The sequence below is a fragment of the Neovison vison genome, chromosome 9 (assembly GCF_020171115.1).
Source record: "Neovison vison isolate M4711 chromosome 9, ASM_NN_V1, whole genome shotgun sequence".
Classification (NCBI taxonomy): domain Eukaryota; kingdom Metazoa; phylum Chordata; class Mammalia; order Carnivora; family Mustelidae; genus Neogale; species Neogale vison.
This window is the reverse complement of record NC_058099.1, coordinates 83,897,645-83,919,684: the sequence shown is the minus strand read 5'-3', so window position 1 is coordinate 83,919,684 and position 22,040 is coordinate 83,897,645. Positions and strand designations below refer to the sequence as shown.

General features: G+C 40.6%; 1 protein-coding gene across 1 annotated transcript in view; it reads right to left on the bottom strand.

The window, feature by feature from the left end:
* Positions 1-22,040, bottom strand: part of GNAQ (G protein subunit alpha q) — a 304,923-nt gene that overhangs the window by 64,030 nt on the left and 218,853 nt on the right. Inside the window, exons 4-5 of the mRNA XM_044265849.1 lie at positions 13,878-14,006; positions 11,140-11,269 (exon numbers count right to left, since the gene is read on the bottom strand). Of these exons, the coding sequence (XP_044121784.1) occupies positions 11,140-11,269; positions 13,878-14,006 (259 nt within the window). The remainder of the gene's footprint in view (positions 1-11,139; positions 11,270-13,877; positions 14,007-22,040) is intronic.

Sequence of the window (22,040 nt, the reverse complement as noted above, 5' to 3'; positions counted from 1 at the left end):
AAGGAGGGACAAATAGGCAGAGAACAGAGGATTTCAGGGCAGTGAAACCATTCTGTCTACTAGAATGGTGAATACATGTTGTTATGTATTTGTCAAAATCCCTACAATGTACAACAATCCATAGAACGCGATAACCCCAAAGGAAACTATGGACCTTGAGGGATCATCACATGTCCGTGTAGGGTCCTCACTTTTAACAAATGTATCAAGTGTAACAAACAAATGTAACAAGTCCCCTGAGTGGGGGAAGAGGACCTATGGGAAATCTTCCACTCAGTTTTGCTGTGAACCTGAAACTGCTCTAGAAAATAAAAGTCTATTTTGTATTTAAAAAACAAAACAAAACAATTAGATGGTGGTGACATTCGTATAATTCTATGAATATACTAAAATCCACTGAAGCATATACTTTAAGAGGCCGAACTGGGTGATACAGGAGTTCTATCTCAATAAGCTGTTAATAAAAAACCCTCCATCTAATCTCTTCCACTCTCTCCACGGCTAGACCTTCTGTCACTCCAGACACGGCTCCCCAAATACTCCTGCGCTCCCAAGTTAGTAACAACCTGTTCCGCTTGCTTCCTGCGTGTATCGTGTATCGTCTGCCCCGTGCGGCCCTGGCTCTCTGCTGCTGCCACCAGCTGACCGCCTTCCTCCTGCTCAGTCCCCACCTCTTGTGAAAACACAGTCTCTTCTGTGACTCACCAGACCGAAAGGCAGGACACGGGCACTTCCGGTCTGGGTCTTGCATAACTGCTTTATTTCAGCAAAGAGCACTCGGATTTAAAAAAAAAAAAAAAAAAAAGAAAAAAAAATAGAAAAAAAAAAACCCATCTTCTTGATGACAGAGAACAGTTTATCAGGAATACATACAAATTGCAAACTTATTATGGACAGAATAATGAAATCTGCAAACACAAAAAATAGAAGTGTGGAATTAAAAAAGACAAGTTTACAACTCAAGTGGGAGGTTTAAAAATAACTCCGTCAGTGAGGGGGGGGAGAAAAACCCACACGCAGCTTTTCAGTTGGCTTTATTATTTTTTTCCCCCCATAAAAGTCAGAGGACATTTTTTCCCTCTTTTTTTTTCATTTCAGAGTTTCATTTCTGTATACTTTTATGAGCCAAACAAGCTATAAAAATACTTTTATGACCAAATATTGGCAGGGTAAGTTGATATACAGTGTCTATAATTTTCATTTTACATATATTTTTATTATATTTATATTTGTCTATATTCTATTAAAACAAAAATTTAATATATTTCCATTTTCTCCAGTGTTTTCAAAGTACATAAATGGTAATTCCTACCCAAGTGATGTTATGATCATGGAAAAATTATCTGCTAGTTGTTATTTATGTTTATAATGTTAAAATGCTGGTGTTAATATTAGTATTTTATTTCTAAGTGTAATTAGGATTGACAATATAAAAAAGGTGAAATTACATAGGCAATATAATTTAAGATTCTTTAAGGAGGTCACAAAAAGGATGGAGTTTAAAGACTAATTAATTGGCCACATCAAAAGATATCATTTAAGGGGTGCCTGGATGGCTCAGTCGGTTAACTGTCCAACTAACTCTTGGTTTGGGCACAGGTCATGATCTCAGGGTCAGGAGACTGAGCTCAGGGTGGGACTCTGTGCTCAACAGTCTGCCTGAGATTCTCCCTCACCCTCCTCCCCCCTGCTGGCATGCTCTCTGCTCTTCCTTTCTCTCCCTCTCTAAAATAAATAAATAAAATCCTTAAAAAAAAAAAAAAAAGATACCATTTGGGACGCCTGGGTGGCTCAGTCGCCAAGCATCTGCCTTCAGCGCAGGCTGTGATCTCAGAGTCCTGGGATCGAGCCCCACATTGAGCTCCTTGCTTGGTGGGAAGCCTGCTTCTCCCTCTCCCTCTCCCCCTGCTTATGTTCCCTCTCTCGCTGTGTCTCTCTCTGTTAAATAAATAAAATCTTAAAAAATAATAACTTAAGGTGGTGAAAAATCCAATCGTGGAGTGGCAGAAGTTATTTGCGATACAGATACTTACAAAGGATTTGTATCAAGAATATATGAAGACCTCTGGATGCCTGGGTGTCTCAGTGGGTTAAGCGGCTGCCTTCAGCTCAGGTCACGATCTCAGCGTCCTGGGATCGAGTCCCACATCTGGCTCCTTGCTCAGCAGGAAGCCTGCTTCTCCCTCTGCCTCTGCTTGCCACTCTATCTGCCTGTGCTCATTCTCTCTGATAAATAAATAAATAAAATCTTAAAAAAAAAAAAGAATATGCGAAGACCTCTAAACTAATGATATATTTTTTTAAAGCAGACCATCAGGGCACCTGGTGGCTCAGTGGGTTAAAGCCTCTGCCTTCGGCTAGGGTCATGGATCCAGGGTCCTGGGTTCAAGCCCCGCATCGGGCTCTCTGCTCGGCAGGCAGCCTGCTTCCCCCTCTCTCTCTGCCTGCTTCTCTGCCTACTTGTGATCTCTGTCTGTCAAATAAAAAATGAAAAATCTTAAAAAAAAAAAAAAAGCAGACCAACAGAAAACTGATACTGGAGTTAAATAGGCACTTTAAGAAGGAATATTCAATGGTAAAGAAATACACAAAGCATTCAATCTCATTGTAATTCACACCAAAATGAGATGCTCCTACATACCCAGTATAATGACTGACACTTAAAGGTTGACCACATCTTTGCTGGTAAGAATATGGACCAAGTAGAACACACATATACTGTGGATGGAGGTGTAAACTCTTTCCAGAGTTCAAACTGGCAGTGTAGTGGGTTGAATGGTGACCCCCCCCAAAAGGTATGTCCACACCCTTTCATCCAGAACCTGTGAATTCGATCTTATTTGGAAAAAACATCTTTACAGATGTAATTAAGTTAAGGATCTTGAGATGAGATCCTCCTGGAGTATTTGGGCGGGCCCGAAATCCAACAACTGTCCTCCTAAGAGAGCACAAAAGAGAAGACATGGGCAGAGAGGAGAAGGCTAAGGGAAGACAAAGGAACATACCTGAGCTAGGCAACCATATGGAATGCCAAAAGAAGCTAAGAGGAAGAGAAAGGGGAGATTCTCCTCCATAGCCTTCAGAGGGGGCACGGACCTGCTGATACCTTGATTTCAGATTTAGAGCCTCAGCCTTGGGAACTATGAGAACAAATTTCCATTTTGTAACCCATCAAGCCTGTGATTTGTTGTAGCGGCCCTAGAAAATGAACACAGGCAGGATCCACAACATTTACGGTAAATTATCAATTCTATTCCTATCGGACAGAACATCAGGTACATATAAGCAAAAACCATGAAAAGGATATTCATGGTGGCATTACTCATCACACTTGGAAAGAGAAAACTACTGAGATGTCCATCAAAACTAGGATGGATACATTGTGGCATATTCATTTAATTGAATGATATAAAGTAATAAAAATGAAAAACTTTAGTGACATACAACAACATGAATTTATCTAACAAACATTATTCTGAACACAAGCTGCCACAAAAGACTGCATTTAATTTTATTTATATTTAGTTCAAAACAGGCAAAACTAATGCTGGTAGAAATCAAAGTAGTAGTTCCTGCTAGGGGAAGTGGGAGGTTGTGATTGGAAAGGGGCACAAGGGAGCTTCTGGGGTACTAATAATGTTTATCTCTCGTGGTAGATGGTAATTACATGGATGTATTCACTCTGGGATAATTTCTCAAACTGAACACTTATCATTTATGTCGTTCTATATATCCCTATGTCAATAAAATATTAAAAACAATGAAAACATAACTCACTAATTAATCAAATAGATAAGAAATTAAGTAAGGATTTAGAAGATCTGAATAACTCAATTAACGTCTGTTATGATACATATAATATAGAACCTTGTAACCAAAACTATAAAATCACAATTTCAAGCACCTGTGGAACAGTTATAAAAACTGACCACATACGATGACATAAGCAGTATTTTTTTTTTAAGATTTTATTTATTTATTTGACAGAGAGAGATCACAAGTAGGCAGAGAGGCAGGCAGAAAGAGAGGAGGAAGCAGGCTCCCTGCTGAGCAGAGAGCCCGATGTGGGGCTTGATCCTAGGACCCCGAGATCACGACCTGAGCTGAAGGCAGAGGCTTTAACCCACTGAGCCACCCAGGCGCCCTATGATTAAGTTATAGGTGAAATTCAGATCCATTTAGTGTATTGGAATTACAAAACTATAATCTTGAGCAAAAGAAGCTAGACACAAAAATTTATATAAAAGTTCAAAACATGCCATCTGATTCCCTTTGTATAAAAGTTAAACGTAGGTTAAAATGTAACTACAGGGTCCAGGGATACATATTAAGGTATTAAAACTAAAGAGAACAGCAAAGAAGTAACACTCTTAAAGAACAGCGGAACCTGCTGGGGGAGGGGCACCATGACGGTTTCTGTGGTCTTGGCATTGGTTCTTGACCAATGGTCCTTGGTCACCACCTTGATCAGGGTGGACACAAGATGCCTTATGATAAATCAGTGTGCTATACATTTTGAATTTGTGTATTTTTCTTTATATGTGTGTGTGTATATATACACACACACAGAGAAAAAATATTCCTGAAGAAATATTCCTGAAGAAAATACAATAATACAACCAATAAAGGAAATGAGTGAGCTGACTACATGAAGATTAAAGCTCTTCCATAAGCAACAAAGCAAAGAGAGAAGCCACGTGCTGGGTATAACAGGCAAACAGTACTAAGAGAATATGTTTAAAAGGTGTATCTGCCAATTAAAAAAAGGACACCACCATTGGGGGTTGGAGTGAGGAGGAGAACAGGCAAGGGTGGGAAAAGGTAACCCACACTGAAAACCATCTCTCCGGCTGAGAAGCGTGTGAAACATGGTTGGGGACAGTCACACAATGGACTAGATGGCGGTCTAAATAAGTGAATTAAAGCCATTTGTACCAACGTTAAAAAAAAAGAAATCTCAACAACAATGCTGAGGGAAGGAAAAAAAAAACACAGTGAAAAATAAAATCATCTAAATATAATTTACAATCATGAGTAATATGAAGCAGCCAATATTACATATTGTTTAATGACATACACCTACGGGGTAAAAACGTGAAAAAATATGCATGGTGCCAACCTGAAAGCCAGTGCCTTTTGGGGAGGGGGAGAAATGGATCGGAAGTTATGTAAGGACTTTAATTGCATCTGTATCATTTTATTTCTGTGAAGATAAATATTTAAAGTAAGTAAGTTCTGTAGAATTTCATGCTCTCTTATGTCACGGAAATAGTTTCTAAAAACAAAATCCACTTCCTTAGCTCTTCTCACTCTTTTTCTTACACGAAGCTGTGTTTAGACCCCTCGGTATTGGCTCACGATCAACGCTGATGCTGTGGCACCAACTTACACTGAGAGAAGCTGAAGCGACAGCTCTATGAATTCTAGTATTTGGTTTCCTGGAGGGATATATTATCGTGCGTGGAACTTACTCCCTCCCACGACATCTCCTCGTGAAGGTGCAGCAGGAGCTCAGTACCAAGAGAAGCTAACTTGTTTTAAAGATAAATTAACCTTCTAATAGGCCATGATTACCTCCTTTTATAATTGCTAAGCGATGCCTGACTACATTGGTGAACTACTGTTAGGACAGGCACCTGGTTCTGTCACTGGCATTTTAATTCTTAATCTTACCATCCATTCCCGACTGTCCTTTCATCCAGCCTTTTCAGGGAATTTATTTTATTCAATCTTGTATGCATATCTGTAGACACATGTGTGCTAATATATAGCCACAAAGGGAAATTTTCATGAATTTTATTGTATAGAATTTACAACTTCTGGTCATCAAAAGACACTATTAGTAATGGGCAATCTGCAAAGTAGATTTTTGCAGTGCATATGGCAAAAGGCCCACATTCAAAGACTACAAGGAACTCATATGAATCTGTAAGAAAATGATAGATAATCCAAAAGAAAAATGGACAGAGATGGCAAGTGGCAGAGCTAAAATTCCAATTTGAAATCTGTATTTTTTTTTTAAGATTTTATTTATCTATTTGAGAGAGAAAGAGAGAGAGACAGCGCATAAGCGAGGGTGGGGGCAAGGGAGAAGCAGACTCTTCACTGAGCACGGAGCCCCATGTGGGCTAATCCCAGGACACCTGGGTGGCTTGGTCCATTAAGTGCCCGACTCCTGATTTCAGCTCAGATCATGATCTCAGGGTCAGGAGACTGAGCTCCACAGTGGGATTCTCCCTCCCGCTTCCTCTATCCCTCTCCCTGTTCTTTCTTTAAAAAAAGAAAAAAGAAAAAAAAAAGATTATTACACAGATTATACCATATAGGTTTCATGTAGGCTTTGGAGGATTTCTAATATGCAGGTACACAAGGAGTGTCCCTGTGTGCCCGCTTCCCTTCACCCTTGCCAGTACCGAGCATAGGTCTTGGTTCTAACTCATAAATGGTAATCGGAAAACTTCTTCCTAGCTTCCTTCAAGCCATCTGAACAGAGAGGTGGAAGAACATGATAACGAGGAAGCAGAAAGCCTAAAGGATGGAAGGGGAAGGGGCTAAAAAAAGGGGCAGGTGGCTAAAAATGAACAAAGGAATGAGGAAATGGGGAAAAGAGTTAAAAATATATAAAAAAAAGTGGGACGTCCTTCAGGAAGATCCTTGGTAATCAGGCCATGAACCCAAGCTGAGTTTGCCCAGGGCTGAGGAGCATGAGGAAGGTTCTGGTCTCATAATTTAAGATCAATACAGGACGTGAGGGCCAGTCCAATGGAGAGCGGATGTCATAAGCTCAGCTATTGTTTTTAACTACTTCTAAGTCTCCTACAGATCTTCCCTCTGGGGCTGTAATTTTTTTTCTCAATTTTTAGTCACTTCCTCACCAATGCTGAATTTCATATGAAGAAAATTCCCAAAACTCACTGGAAGTTTTTAGAGCAGAACAAAGTACAGGTTTCACACTTTTAAGGAAAATGTTCAGACTTCGGTTGTAGCCGAATAACTTCAAAATGGATTCATTTTTAAAACCCAGCAGAAGATAAATAGGTGAAGGAAATGTGTATTTTAGACTATTTGTTTTAACACAGTTCAAAATCCAATGAGCAACAGGGGAACTCTGAACCACCAGGAAAGGCTCTCTGGCTGGTCTACCGTCATCCCTGAGAATCATAAGGACTTAGAAGCAGGGGAGGGCATTTTAATTCCTTCTTGCAAGGGCAGGATTGTCATGCGACCTCCATGCTCTTGGATGTGTTAATGGTTTCCTTTGCTTTTCCTCTGAATTTGTCTCTTACTTCTGGAAGACACTGTGAAGGAGGGGAAATGAGCTGGTGTGAAAGCACCAGCAGGCAAAATTCAGACGAATGATGGTTTCCGACAGTTTTGACCAGGCATAAAGTGCTGAAATATTACAAATGCCTATTCACTCCTTTGATTGATTGATTGATTTTTTAAATCAGTGGAGCTACTCTAAGAATCAGGATTCAAGAATACATGTTCATGGAAAGCCATGTTGGAGGAACGCTTTGGGGTGTCGGAACCATCTCGATGTTTTATTAAAACTAAGCCATAATGGGTTTGTAACCATTTCAAAAGGATTAACTCAAGTTAGAAGTACCCATTCAGAAAGGAAGTGGAGGCGAAAAGGCCTACCTAAGTCTGAGATTCTATAAAGAGCATGGTCTGTAAGGCAGCTCCTGAGTCAAGTCTGAGAAATTATTGTTGTATTACTCCTCCGATATTTGTGTAACAGAAAATCAGAAAAATCAAGACTAAAAGACAGAGTGTGGAGAGATGCTGATAAGCCTGAATGTGTTATGGGGCTGCCTCCACGTGTGTTCCAGCTTTTAGAGGTGCCGAAGTAGTAACACAGGCACGCAAGTATTACAGGGGCACAGTGGGCTCTGGGCTAATGTGTTATCACAGGGAATATAACACAGCAAAGGGAATGGGCAAATCGGCCCAGCTCGAAGATCCTGATCAAAGATCCCGATCAGTCTCACTCTATCTAATGATATATGTTCCTCTCAGGAGAAAAAAAAAAAAAAAAAAAATTAAGAAATTCCTTCCCCAAACCCTAGAAAGGTTGAGAATCTAGAAAGACAAAAGCAGATCTACATAAAAACCTTGATGAGTAATACATAAAAGTTTCAGAGGTATGAAAGCAAAAGTAATCATCCAAAGTCCTTCAGAGGGTTTTGCCTGCGGTGCATTTTCCAGAGTTCTCTGGGACAGGAAAGGCGGCTGCTGGCAGCCATGCCCAGGTGTTTTTCACAAGCACACACCATGGCAGGTACCAAAAGGTCTGCTTTGGGTTCAAGTGATGACCATCAGATTTCAAAACCAAGAACAAAAGGTTTCAAGAGTTTGTTTCAGTTTTGTCTCACCCAAACCAGAAAATCTGGGGACGGTGGAATTCTCTACAGTTCTGAATTTCCTTAAGGTGTTAAGGAAATGGAGAGGCAATGGCATTTTCATCTATCATTTCAAGTGAAGAAAAAAAGAATGTGACAACAACCCAACATTAAAAGATACTTTTGACGAAAAATGAAACAAGATGGGATCTGGAGGGAGACAAACCGTAAGAGACTCTTAATCTCACAAAACAAACTGAGGGATGCTGGGGGGAGGGGGAGGGAAAGGGTGGTTGGGTTATGGACATTGGGGAGGGTATGTGCTACGGTAAGTGCTGTGAAGTGTGTAAGCCTGACGATTCACAGACCTGTACCCCTGGGGCAAATAATACATTATATATAAATAAAAAAAATACTTTTGACAGTGTTCCCTAATTATCAACAGTGATGACTGTGGTCAACATGGACGAAGTAATTAATGGGCAGCGTTGTTCTTACTATGCTGAAGATCACCTAAAATATTACCAAAAGGCTTGACTTAAGGTTAAAGAAAAGAGCACCACGAAACGACTTTTACCTCATAGAATTACAAGGGAGGCTTTGAAAATATTCACAAGGGACCTGGGAGTCTTAATAAAAAAGATAACAGATGATCTCAATTTGTGGCACAAAGAACCACCAAAGAATCAATGAAACTGGCAAAATATTTTTAGATGCACATAATGCCTATATATTGAATGCCAAATTACTGTGGAGACTTTGGTTATGATACCTGATCATCAAAACAATGTCATCATTATCTAGTATAATATACAATACTTTTATACAAAAACCAGATATCCACGAGCAATGTTGGGTGAAAGGTGAGATAATCTGTGATGTCCAGATAATTGAAGGGCGGGGCTGATATGGTAGAATTAGGTGAAGGGCTACCCAGGGAACTCACTTCCTTTTCTGTTTTGTAAATTTTAAAGTAAATTAATGAGCACTGAATCAATATATAAATCTTTCTAGATATAATGTACTTGTTTTGTATAAAATGTGTTATCAACAAACACTTCTGCTTCTCCAGCTATAATGTAAACAGTGACATAAGAAATAAAACTATGTGTTCTTTTGAAAAATGTCTTAAATTTTATTTTACTGGACAGCAAACTAAAGCAGAGAGATTATGACGTATCTAAGGCCTCCCTTTCCCCTGGCTCTATTCTAACAAGAGGATCTATCTCTTAGGAGGTCCTTCTGGGCAAAGCTAATTTTAGGATTCATTTTTGAAATGAAACCTCTTTAGATACTCTGGTACCTAGCACATAGTAGAAAAGCCCTCAAAACATTCTGTACCTTGATTCAACTTCCGAAGATAGCAGAAACGTCTTATTCTGTTCCCCAGATACGCAGGATATTCAAAACACTACACTCAAGAATGAGGAACAACAAATGAACACGGGAATAAAGACAGAAATACATACAGACAGACCATAGCTAAAATTCCTATGGTAACTGCTTAACTTAGATTTTGGTAACTGATTGCTACAGATTTTAGCTCACAGGCAGGCAGTTTACATTATAACTATAGAGGGCAAATGGCTGATAAACACTCTTATAAAGTTCTTTGATTCAAAAGCCCATATACTTGCACCCTAGAAGGATTCTGACACGAATAAATAGGTAACTTGCTTCTATGTGGGGTATCGCTTCCCGAACTCTTTATCAACCCTGCAGCATGCAAAAGAAATTGCAAATGTATTTTGATAGAGATATTAATACTTGCAGAAAAAAGAAAATATTTAAAAGGACTGGAAACCAGAATTCTTCTATATTAAAAAACGTGTAGAATTAAAAGTACATTTGAATATGCCCGATTATATTTTAATAAGCTGGTGGAGATAGCTCATTTCCTTCTCTTGTTTTCTATCCTATTAAGTCGGATATTTAATACATACTATTGGCATGTCTGTCTGCAATTTCTGCCTCTACCAGGTTATCAGGGATCACAAACTGAATTTCACACAAACACACAAAGTGAATTTCATCCCAAAGCGAGTTTTCTGTGCCCCTGTGTTCTCCTCCATAGTCAACTCTGACTCATCATCGAGACTCTACCATCCTCAAAACCCGTATTTATACCTGCTAGGTTTCCAGGTAATGGGGAGAAGACGACAGTACTGAATCTGTTCTCCAGACAGGCCTATCAAGGATAATTTTTTCAATCATTCACCGTTCAAGGAGAGACAAAATGATGCCACAGCCTATGGGATTCTGTAAGAGCAGAACGGCCACGTCGCCAAGACACTTCTTGGCTCCACAATGAACTGATCTAGAGCCCAGCTGCAAAGTCACTCACATTTGCCAAGAGAGGTTTTGAGTACTCTTTGGGGCCCACCCAACGCACAAACAATGATTTAAACCAAATGAAAACAAAACAAAACAGGCTGACTCACTCCAACACTCCCAGCTCCATCCTGTAGGAAGAGGGCTAGAAAATGACGTGAGCGTTAGCCTAGGGATTTCTATGTTATTTTCATTTTCAGAGCGTCTACACGGTGGTAAGAGTATCAAATAGGGTCTAATTAAACCTCAACACACAGACCTGCTCATACCACTGACAAGAGTTTACTGTTCTGATTATACCATGTGCTACCTCAGGGTTATCTTTACTACTGAAAAAAGTCCCCAACTCAGTAGTCAAAAAGCAATGAAATCGGTTTACCCCATGTTCCACACCCAACATCCTCGTATTTATTTGTGTCAGATATTGAAATGAGAATCCATTGCCTGTCCAAAGAGCACTCACCTCATTGTCCGACTCCACGAGAACTTGGTCATATTCACTAAGCGCTACTAGAAACATGATAGAGGTGACATTTTCAAAGCAGTGTATCCATTTTCTTCTCTCTGACCTTTGGCCCCCTACATCGACCATTCTGCAAGGTTAACAATATTCATATTAATAGCATATAAAGAAAAAAGGATCAATATACACACAGCTTTACTTACACACTTAAGAAAAACACTCTCTAGAGAGAATGGCCATCCAACTCAATTCAATTAATATTTCTGGTGAACATCTACTAACTTTCTGTTCCCTAACAATCTAAGTCAAGACATTCTGGGTAATTAATAATTGTGGTTATAAGAATGTTATCTGATTAGTGAAAATGGTAACTTTGTAAAAAAAAAAAAAAATCCTGTGCCAGGTCAAGCAAAATGGTATTTTACTTCATTGTGCACAGAAAAATCAGAAACAAAATATGCTTTATTTGTGATAAGTTCTAATGACAAGTACTAACGTCAGTTTTTGTTTTTTTTTTCTGTAAAATGAGAATGAAGATCCTTGTGTATTTCTCAAGGATGCTAGAAAGGACTGCAAACACATTTAAAGATACAAGATGCTACATATTTCAATATGGGTATGTGTGATGCTTTAACAAAATGCAAACAGAACTCCACTGATACGTTATCCATGGAGTATTCTGACTTGTTTTCTCCTTCCGATACTGGCAATAATTTGGGACAGGTCCAGTCACTGGACCTACCGGTATCATGGTGCAACTGGCCAAATGCAAACAAACTTTCTAACCTGCTAAGAAGCAAAGTGTATGAAACATCAAGATGCTTCCAGAGGCCACCACTTGAACTCTTTCAAGGATTTGTTTTTAACATGTCAATGATGTGCTGACTTCCTGGTTAGGAACCAATGCTGACATCAATTAATATGAGTTTCAATGTTTATATGAAAATATCAAGCCGCAGCTGGCACTGAAGTCAAGTTTCCTCAAAAGGTTCAATCCATATCTTGGCTAAAACGTGCACAGTGCTTGCAGGGTAAAATACTTTCAGAGAATGAGAGGAGGTCTCTCTGAGCATTTGCTGAAAACTGAAGTTATTCCTGGTCTTTCCCTGCCTTAAATGCACACTAAGAAATCAAGGATCTTCTAGTTTCTAGTGACTGCTTCTAAAAGTTCGCTAAGGCACAGAAGAGATTTCTAAGGGGCAAAGCAGCGGATTCAGGGAGACCTATGAGCGATGGACATCAAAACTAGAACTCTTAAGTCTAGAAATACCAAATTCTAGTTCTTCCTTCATGCCAAGTAAAGAATTCATTACTCATTTATATGAAATCCTCATTCTATAAAATCCTGTCACTCTGAGCCCTATAAGATGCTTTCGATGATGGCAGGAAATTATTCTTCTGAGTCATTACTTTTACAGTAGTGGCAAAAAAGCATCCTTTAAGCTAGTGAGCAAAATGTAGTAAAAACAAAATGTAAGAGTAACCTTGCTTCAGAATTCACTATTAATTATAAAACAATGAAGTGATGAAAATCTCTATGAAATGCTCTATGTCTTCTGAAAATATTCTGCAGGACAGTTTTATAAGCGGTAGGAAATTTGGGTGTTCCAAATCGAAGATCTCCAAATGCTATGGACTCAAAGCTTATGTAATCCAGAATGGTGGAGCTACAAGGAACCTTGGTGATCATCTAATGCCACCATTTTAGAGATGGACAAAAAATAAGGTTCAGAAATATTTCTAAAATGCCACCCGCTTTCCAGATATATCCATTAGAGTGGCATATGGCGGCCAGACCGGACTCCAGGGGTGGAGACTGAGTAGAATAAGCCCCAGAGTGCTTTGAGGGCCTGCTCATCTGAACCACGTGGCAGTTACCAACTGGGAGTCACATGACTCCTATTTCACATCCCTCTAGTGAACGTAATTGTCCTCAATGGGATAGGCTCCCCAGAGAACTCAACTCTCTATGCTCGAAGACATATATTCACATGGCCTCACTTCTCAAAGCACAACGTGGTTTGTATTCTAGAAGTATAACTGAGCGTTTGTATAATAAGAGATTAAATGAAAGTATACTGGTATTATTTATTTTTTCTCTTCTTAAAAAACATTAAAATACTTTTGAACAGGAGCAGAATTCTTCATTCTATTTTCCTATATAAATTTGGACTGGGATCATCAATCCATTTTCAAAATTACCTATTTTGAACAATTTCAAGCAAGTTATTTCAGGAATATAAAACAACCCACATCTTTCTTGCTACTGAAGAATTCTGCATTGGTACCAGTAGACTTGAAGGAAACACCACAAAAGCTTTTGATAACATATATTTTCTGTTCTTAGTAGGGGCGTAAGGTCATTCATATCTTACACAAATCTAAAGATATAGCCATTGTCCTCACAATTAAAAAGTGACTCAAAGAATAGTCAGGACCAATTCTTAAAGAATAATAGTCAGGACCAACATTTAAGGGACTGATTTTGTTCAACCACCAGCAAATTTCAGATTTCACTAATTTCTTGGTGACTGAATTTGAAATGAGAAACCTGCCCATACATCTTTCCTCTGCTTCCTCTTTCTGGAACATATTACTTCATTTGAATATCTCCTGAAAATAACTGGTCTGCAGATTGTTTCAAAGTCTACACATGATTTCAGTATTTGTAGAGTTCCCCAAATGTACTAGGCAAGGCACAGGAGCTGGGAGGTGGGTTTAACAGACTCAGTTACTACCTGAAAATGACACTTTGTAAGTCAAAGGGGTATTCGATGATCCCTGTGGTGGGGACTCGAACTCTAAGCACATCTTGCTGCGTAGGCAGGTAGGCGGGGTCAGCAACGCGGTCCAGGTCATTAAGATAGCTGGAGGAGGGAAGACACAACGAGAATGTTAGGATACCATCATGCCAAATCTGCCTCTGGAAACGGAAGGGCAAAACTAAATCCTAAAAGAGAGGTGGAGAAGAGGAAGGGAAATATCAGAAAGGGGTAGAGCAATCTGGAAAGTTGAGAGATAAAAGTCAACTTTCCACTGGGCACAGCAAGGTAACCCATCTATGGATTGCCTGGTTCACAGGCTTTCTCGTTTCTTCTCTATCGTTTGGAACCCATATACAAAGCAGAGGGGGAAAGGAAAAGAAATGAAAGGAGTTTTCTATTTTCTGCTTATTTAGCAGGTCTGGTGGGTAAAGCCGGAGTTCAAAGCAAACAGATTTTGAATTACTGACAGAACTTTTATTTGTGTATTTGTATAAATAAACAGTTAACAGAGTGATACATAAGGTCAGAATCCTTTTTTTTTTTTGTCTTTTTACAGAATATCAGAGCGTTTTTCTCTGGAATGTATTTCCTTATTCCCCTAAGAGAGGTCAGCAGCATACCATGTCCTAAATTCTGTCCAAAGCTAAGTCATTTGTGATTAATGTGAAGCCACAATTTTTGAGGTTTCTGGTTACTGAGCTAACAATGTCTAAGGTCAGATATTCCCAGTGTTTAGAGTCACCACACCTAAACTTCAAATTTATCTGCTTCTCCATTCCTTTAAAAAAACAAACAACAAATCCTTTTCATTTTGAAATAATTTTTTAACTTACAAGAAGTCGCAAAATATTCCAGAGAATTCTCCTGTACCCTTCCCCCAGTCTACCCCCAATAATACCTTACATACAATGATGTATTACCAAAACCAAGAAACTGGCATTGATCCAATACTATTGACTCAAATACAATCTATTTAGATTTCACTAGTTCTTACACACACACAGACACACACACACACACACACACATTTTTTGGGGGGTATATAGTTCTTGCGAAATTTTATCACATGTCAAGATTCATACAATACAGAACTGTTCTGTCACCACGAAGAAAGTGTCCTGTGCACTGCCTCTCCTGAGCTTAACCCCTGGCAACCACACGTTTGTTCTCCATCAGAGTAATTCTGTCATCTCAAGACTGTTATATTCCATTTACTTTTCACTCTCTCAAACTGCAAACCAATAATTTGCAACTTTGAGAATGACCTGATTTGACAGAATTAATGACCAACAGGTGAAAAGGACCGCTTTGCCCGGCATCCTAATGATTCCAAAGGCTTGCTATGCTCCCCTTGGCCCTGGACAGGATGAGACACAGGCATGGTTTCAAGCATACAGCTACGAAGGGTATACACTAAGTAACTAACATATGCATTAAGACTTAAAGAAAAGGTGGCCCCATGAATAGAATCAGAGGGGATTAGAATCTCAACACCTTTATGCCCACAAAACAAGACAGTTCTGAGGTACATAGAGGAAATGTCTAGTGTGGAGTATGTTGCTAACTCAGCAAGAGTACAAATATTCAGTCAAAGTGACCCACCTATGGGAAGGGTTTTGTCTTGACCAGCATTATTTTTGCCTTAGAACCTCAAAGAGTGCCTGGAGGACAGTACTTAATGAATATTTGTTGGATGGGTAGATGGATTTCCTATGCTGGTATTTAGTCTTTGCATTATTTAAATACCATTGTTACTAGCGGTGTTTCCATATTACTTATATTATTAAATTTGAAATTGGGTGTTGACAAGAAATATTGCATTAATTCTCTAAGATTCATGGATCATAAAATAGTAGAGCTAAGTGGTTTTAACGAAGACATAAAACTATTGCATTTTTGGAGGTCTATCAAATTCTTTGAGACAAAAGAAAAAAGGATCACCTTGGAAATTCCTAATGCAAAGTAACAAATTAATTAGTATTCTAGTGGCCTTACCCCAAACACATCAATTATTCTCTAGCTGGCAATTAGCTCTCTACTGACTGATAGGAACCAGCCTGGTATCTTGAATTACTATAAACAATGGCTGGAGGATGAAGACAGGGAGGCTGGGACAATACTGGTGTGAGAGGCAGGAAGAAAAATGGACCAGATCCAAAATTTTAGTCAATAATCTTGGCATGGTCTTGAAGGTATCTGATGGGCTTAACAAGCCCTTGTTCTGGGAGCTGGTTTGTACTGTGTCTCATTCTACAGATAAACCAGCTCAACACACCATAAATACAAAATCGACTGGCAAGTCTATAGCCATGGGGTTTTCTGATTTACCAATTCCCTGATTTGAAACACTTGAAATGAATGCACATTTTAAAGCTTGCAAGACCACCATTTACTTAACTACTATACACAAAAATCAAGTCAGGAATGAGAGAACTTCTAGTTTCCATGGACAAGCTGGCCCAGAAACATGCTGCCCGGTCAACCATGTCCGCTCATGTGCCACAACTCACAGAGGTCAAACGGGGTGGCTCATGCCTGCACACATGGCACTGTCATGTTCCTGCAGTAAAGAGAAATCATGGCTTTCTGGTACTCGGAGGTGAACTCAACAGACTACTCCAAGCACGAATGTGTCCTTCTTTGCAGAGCAGTACTTAGAGAATCATCACAGGAAGTGGGAAATCACAACACGGCCCATGACGGAACAAGAGAGAATCGGGGTGCTGTTTCCGTGACCAAAAGCACTAAGGAGGACTTACTGACTCCCCTAAAAATGTGGCCTATGGTATCTCTCCATGAACCAAGGGCACTACTGCAATATCAGCTGAATATCTAGAGCGTTCAGACTTGCATAAAAGCATTCAGACTTTCCCTTCTTTGCCTTTCCTTTGCTCCTTTTCAACATCAGCACAGTCCGCAAAGAGGAATGACAACCTTGCAACAATGAACTTACAGGGAGCACTGACATGCTACTTGCCACGCTCTACTCTGTCTGTTCACTGTACAAATGGTACAGCAAGGAAATGACTATCGAAGATGTTCCATGCATTTCTCCAGTTCTCACTTGGCATTCTTTTTGCTTTGTCTCAGTGGATGGTGGGGAGAGAAAGGCTCACTTTAATCTGGAGTATTCAAGTTGTATTAATCCAGCTCCCTGAAAGGAAAAAGCTGAAAGGAGCGGGACTGAGGTCCACTAGTTGTACCGCACGCCATCTAGGACCCAACCCAAGGCAAAGAGCAAGCACCCAAAACAAGGCAAGAAGAACGAAATGAGAAAACACAAAACAACCACCCAAAAGACGTATAAGTGACTGTCTCCCAAAGGAGGGTCTGGGAGTCTCAGTAGCTGCGCACCAGGACTGGGTTGTGGACGATTTGTGGAGCAGGGGAAATGTGGGTGCAATGGAGACCTGCATTTTTCACTCCGGGGAGCGGCCAGCGTGGAGAGCTTCTCCCAGCCTAAGCCCCATCTACGTGGCCCCCTTGCTCTGGGCTCACCGCACCTTCTGCCTTTGACACTGGCTTAGGGGAAACGGTCACTCCTGTTCCTGTAGAAATGTGGCACAGAGCGGTAGGACCCGCACGTCCTTTCATGTTGATTCTTGTCACATTCTAAGAAAAGGTAATAGAAGAGACTCTGAATGGAACCGTGCTTTCCATTGAAGCATCTGATATTCTGAAGAGAAACTTGGATGGGCTATGGGGGGAGAGGGACTTGTGGTGGATTATTCCATTCATTTAACCTTTTACAAAGAAACACCAAGGTCTGAACAAATTTATACTGCAGAGTAAATTCAGAGAGTTAATTATAGCTATAATTTGTTTTGTAGGAATGATTCTGAGTGGCTGCTGAGGTCATTCTCAGGGTGTTGCTATGGTGACAGGCACAAGGTACATTTCCAAGGCGATGTATGTGTCACAAGTGGCCGGCAGTAGCTATCTCCTGATGTCAGGGAGAGAAATCTCCCATGGTCAACATGGGACTTATTTAACTGTCTAGGAGACAAGGCATGTTTAAGAGTGTGCTAGAAAATGGGAGGGTTAGTTGATGAATCTGTACTCTAATCCGTTCATGGGGACTGAATAACTTGCTGCTGCTTTGAGATATTTTGTAATTGATAACTTGGTAACTGATTAAAAAAAAAAAAACACCAGTATTTTCCCACATGTGTTTGCCCAGTCAGGACTCTCTCACACTCGGTGGAGTCAGGGACCATGAGTACCTTTGTTTGTGTTTGGTCACAGACACTCAGCTGAGGGCCTAGAACACAGCAGGTGCTCAACACGTGACCCAAATTAAGATAATTTTGTAGAAAATGTGGTAGTGGTTATGATGGCAGGTTATATTTTCTAGAAGAAAATATAGGAGTAAGGGGGTTCTTAGCTACCTGCCTTTATGTAATTACCTCACTGGGTTATTACTGGCCTGATTATGTAAGAACTAAATTCTGAATTTAAATGCCTCTGACGAATGTAGAGACAACACAGAGAGGAAAGGCATCTTTTAACTTCATTTAGCAGATATGCTTCCTGCTCTTCCTCAGGTCCTGGCCCCAGAATGAAATAATTTGTCTATCTGTTTCATGCTTGTCAATATCAAGCTTTCAGGCCTTGGACTTCCCCGGAGCCCTGGGCAAACGGAGTGGTACCTTATGGACAGGCAATTCTGTCATACTCTCTTTAATGGCAGAAACAGGTTTCTGATGGTTTTCAGTGAAAAGCAAGGCAATAGGAAAATTCATGAAGTAAGATTTCAGTCGTTGTTCTCCTAACACAAGAAAACTGCTGGGTCGTCTAGAACTCACGATACATTTTGACTACGACATTCTCTTAGGTGCTGAGGCTATGGGCGAGATTCACCATGATACAAGCCCTGTCTGCAAAGGGCTCGACCAACACGTGGCAAAAAAAGGGTTATATGAAAAGGAGAAATGGTAAAGTTCATTAGGGATAGAAAGAACATCTGTATATTTTGGACAGAGTCATTTTCTGGGAATTGTCTGAACTGTCACTAATCCTTGGTGATTATCCACAAAACATCCTTCTGTAGTATGAGTGATTTGATTAAGGAAATCGTGCTCATTAGTTTACAATTACACCTTGTACCTGCTAACTTCCTTATATATTTAACTTCAGGGTTACCGCTGGGTATAGACAAAATAAGAAATTCAGAAATGGGATATAATTATTTTAAATAGTTAAAAATATATGAGAGAAGTTTAGATGTCACCAAAATAAAAGCTCCAATCAAATAAATTACGGCATTTTCTTTCTTGAATATGTTTTTTAAAAAAAATCCAATTGAGGGCGCCTGGGTGGCTCAGTGGGTTAAGCCGCTGCCTTCGGCTCAGGTCATGATCTCGGGGTCCTGGGATCGAGTCCCGCATCGGGCTCTCTGCTCTGCAGGGAGCCTGCTTCCTCCTCTCTCTCTCTGCCTGCCTCTCTGCCTACTTGTGATCTCTCTCTGTCAAATAAATAAATAAAATCTTAAAAAAAAAAAATCCAATTGAGGGCACCTGGGTGGCTTAGTTGGTTAAGCAACCAACTCTTGATTTCAGCTCAGGTTATGATCTCAGGGTGGTGAGATGGAGCCCAGTGTTGGGTTCGGAGCTCAGTGTGGAGGCTGCTTATGATTCTTTCTCCCCTTTGGCCTCTGCCCCTCCCCCTCCCTGCTCTCCTCCCCCTTCCAAAAAATTCCAACTGCTCTTCTCTTTTGATCCAATTTAATTTATGCTCCAGTCTGACATGTAATTGTAAGGGCCTATTAAGTCAGAGGGATTCCATCTTGGGTTAGTGATTTTGTTGTTTATGCAGTAAAACTTAAACTGACCCTGCCCGCCCCCCCCACCCCCAACTCTGGGACTTACTTAAAAGCAAGCCCAGGAAACCAGTCCCAGGCAACAAAGCCCAAATACAAGGGTGGGTCAGGCCAGGTGAAGGTATCCAATCAGTGGGGGCGCATACTGTCTCCTTAGCTACCAAGGAGTATGGGCCTCCGCCTTTTGGGCACCAGTTCTGACCAAGGTGATAGGCTAGTTCAAATATCTACTAGGGTGACTTGTAGTTCAACCGGCCACCCGTGTGTGACCTAGCATGACTGTGCAGCTTTCTCTGTGTGTTACAATCTCACTGGCTACCTGTATGTGGCCAGGCCCAACCACATGGCCCTTGCCCGTTAAAAGTTAGTTGGTAAGGCAGTGGGGGGTCGAGCTCTCTGTAAGAGGCGTGGCCCCGGGCTGGTGGGCTTGATTCTTGATGCTTGGCGCGGAATCAAGCTTTGTTTGATCTTCGCTTTGTATCAGTCTCGCTCCTTTAATCACGGACCCATTATTGGGGGACCTTTCAGTAACGAGAACTTATTCTTGTTTGAAACATCTTTCTAAAATTAAAGAGAAGGGATGCCTGGGCGGCTCAGTTGGTTAAGCCTGCCAACTCTCGGTTTCTGCTCAGTTCATGATCTCAGAGTCCTGGTGGGATCTAGTCACGTGTTGGCTCCCTGCTCAGATAGGAGTCTGCTTGTCTCCCTCTCCCTCTGCCTCTCCCCTGGCTTCCTCCCTCCCCCTCTCTCTCTCAAATAAATAAATCTTTAAAAAAAAATTAAAGAGGGAAAAAAAATCCCACCACCTATGACTGGAAGGGTAACTGAAATCTACACCAAGAATAGCGCAGAAATTAGAAATACAGTGGGTTTTTTTTTTTTTTTTTGGATGAAAGAAACATGAATGAAATTCAGAGATGACTCAGCAGGTAAACTATATCACATTACAGCTGTGGTTAAAAAAAAAAAAAAAGTAATAAGTTATAGGCATACAACCCTCAGCAATTACACCAAAAGGGGGAAAGTACCTGTGGGTGGTAAGTGAAAAAAGAAATCTCTGACATTTGGTATAAATCCAACCAAACATAGTCAGATAAAGGAATAGCGTCTTGGAGTAGTCAGCGGAGCTCGCTATGGGGCCGTGGTAGCGGTACGTGTGGGGCTCCTTGACTCCTGCACACGGGCCTCCTGTTGAGAAGCTGTATTTATGACAGATTTGTAGCCCAAGTCAGAGACTGAAATGAAGTTCTGGCACAGAAAATGACTCTGGGTAGAATTTCACATTTTTAATTATTGAAAAGAAGGTTAGAAAAACTAGGTCAGCTTCATTAAAAATCCTAAGAAGACCTCATTGTAAGAGGAACAGTCTTGGGGGAGTCGAAAGCTAGATCACGCCATGAGATCTTATTTGGCACATGGAAGCTAAGGAGAAGCCAGAAACACATGGTTCCTGTACAGGAAACCACATGACCACAAGGATTCAAAGGCAAAAAGGAAAAGAAATTGTCAAAGTGGACGTTAAAAACACAAAACAAAACAAAACACACCAACCCTCCCCCGCACCCCCCACCATAAAAAAACTGGAGGGAAGTACCCACTCTGTAAACCTGCCATTCTGAAGGGAGAGCCAAGTACAGGCTTTGTGCCAAGAGCCCTTCAAGTCCCTCCCTCCTCTGGCAGATCCTATGGCTGAAAGGCGCCTGGTCAGTAATCTGGTTAGGCTGGTTAGCTGCTCAGGATTACTCATTACACAAACACTTCCATCCCCTGAAGAGCTCATGTTGTAGAGGGCCAACCTTGACTTTCCTCCTTCCTTTCTAACACCTGGCACAACCATGATCAGAGCTCAAGAAAACACAGCATCTATTGCAGGGATTTGGGTCCTAAAACGTTATTTGTTTTCAATACAAAATTCCAGATTTAAAACAAAGATCATCCAGTGGCGGCAAGCAGGTGTCACTCTCATGGTTTGTGACAACGACTGATGGGAGACTGTTCTGTGGGACAAAAGAGACGTCTAAGGAATCCTGCATCAAAATGATCCTTTGCCAAAGAACTTAAACCAACCCCAGAAGAGCAGATTTGTAAAAGTAAATTAAGTAGCTCAAAAAAGTTCCTCTCACTGCATTTGTTACAGAGTTTCAGATTCTTAGGAATCTTGTATACGGATAGGTGATCTGAATGTTTCACATAAAGGGACTGCCAGTGACAAATGGGGAACAGGCAACGGTGTGTCTGCGAGACAGACGCGAGAGCCAGGGCCAGGCGTGGGTCCCAGAGACAGACTCTCAAGTCTGTTGCTTAAACAGATAAATTGA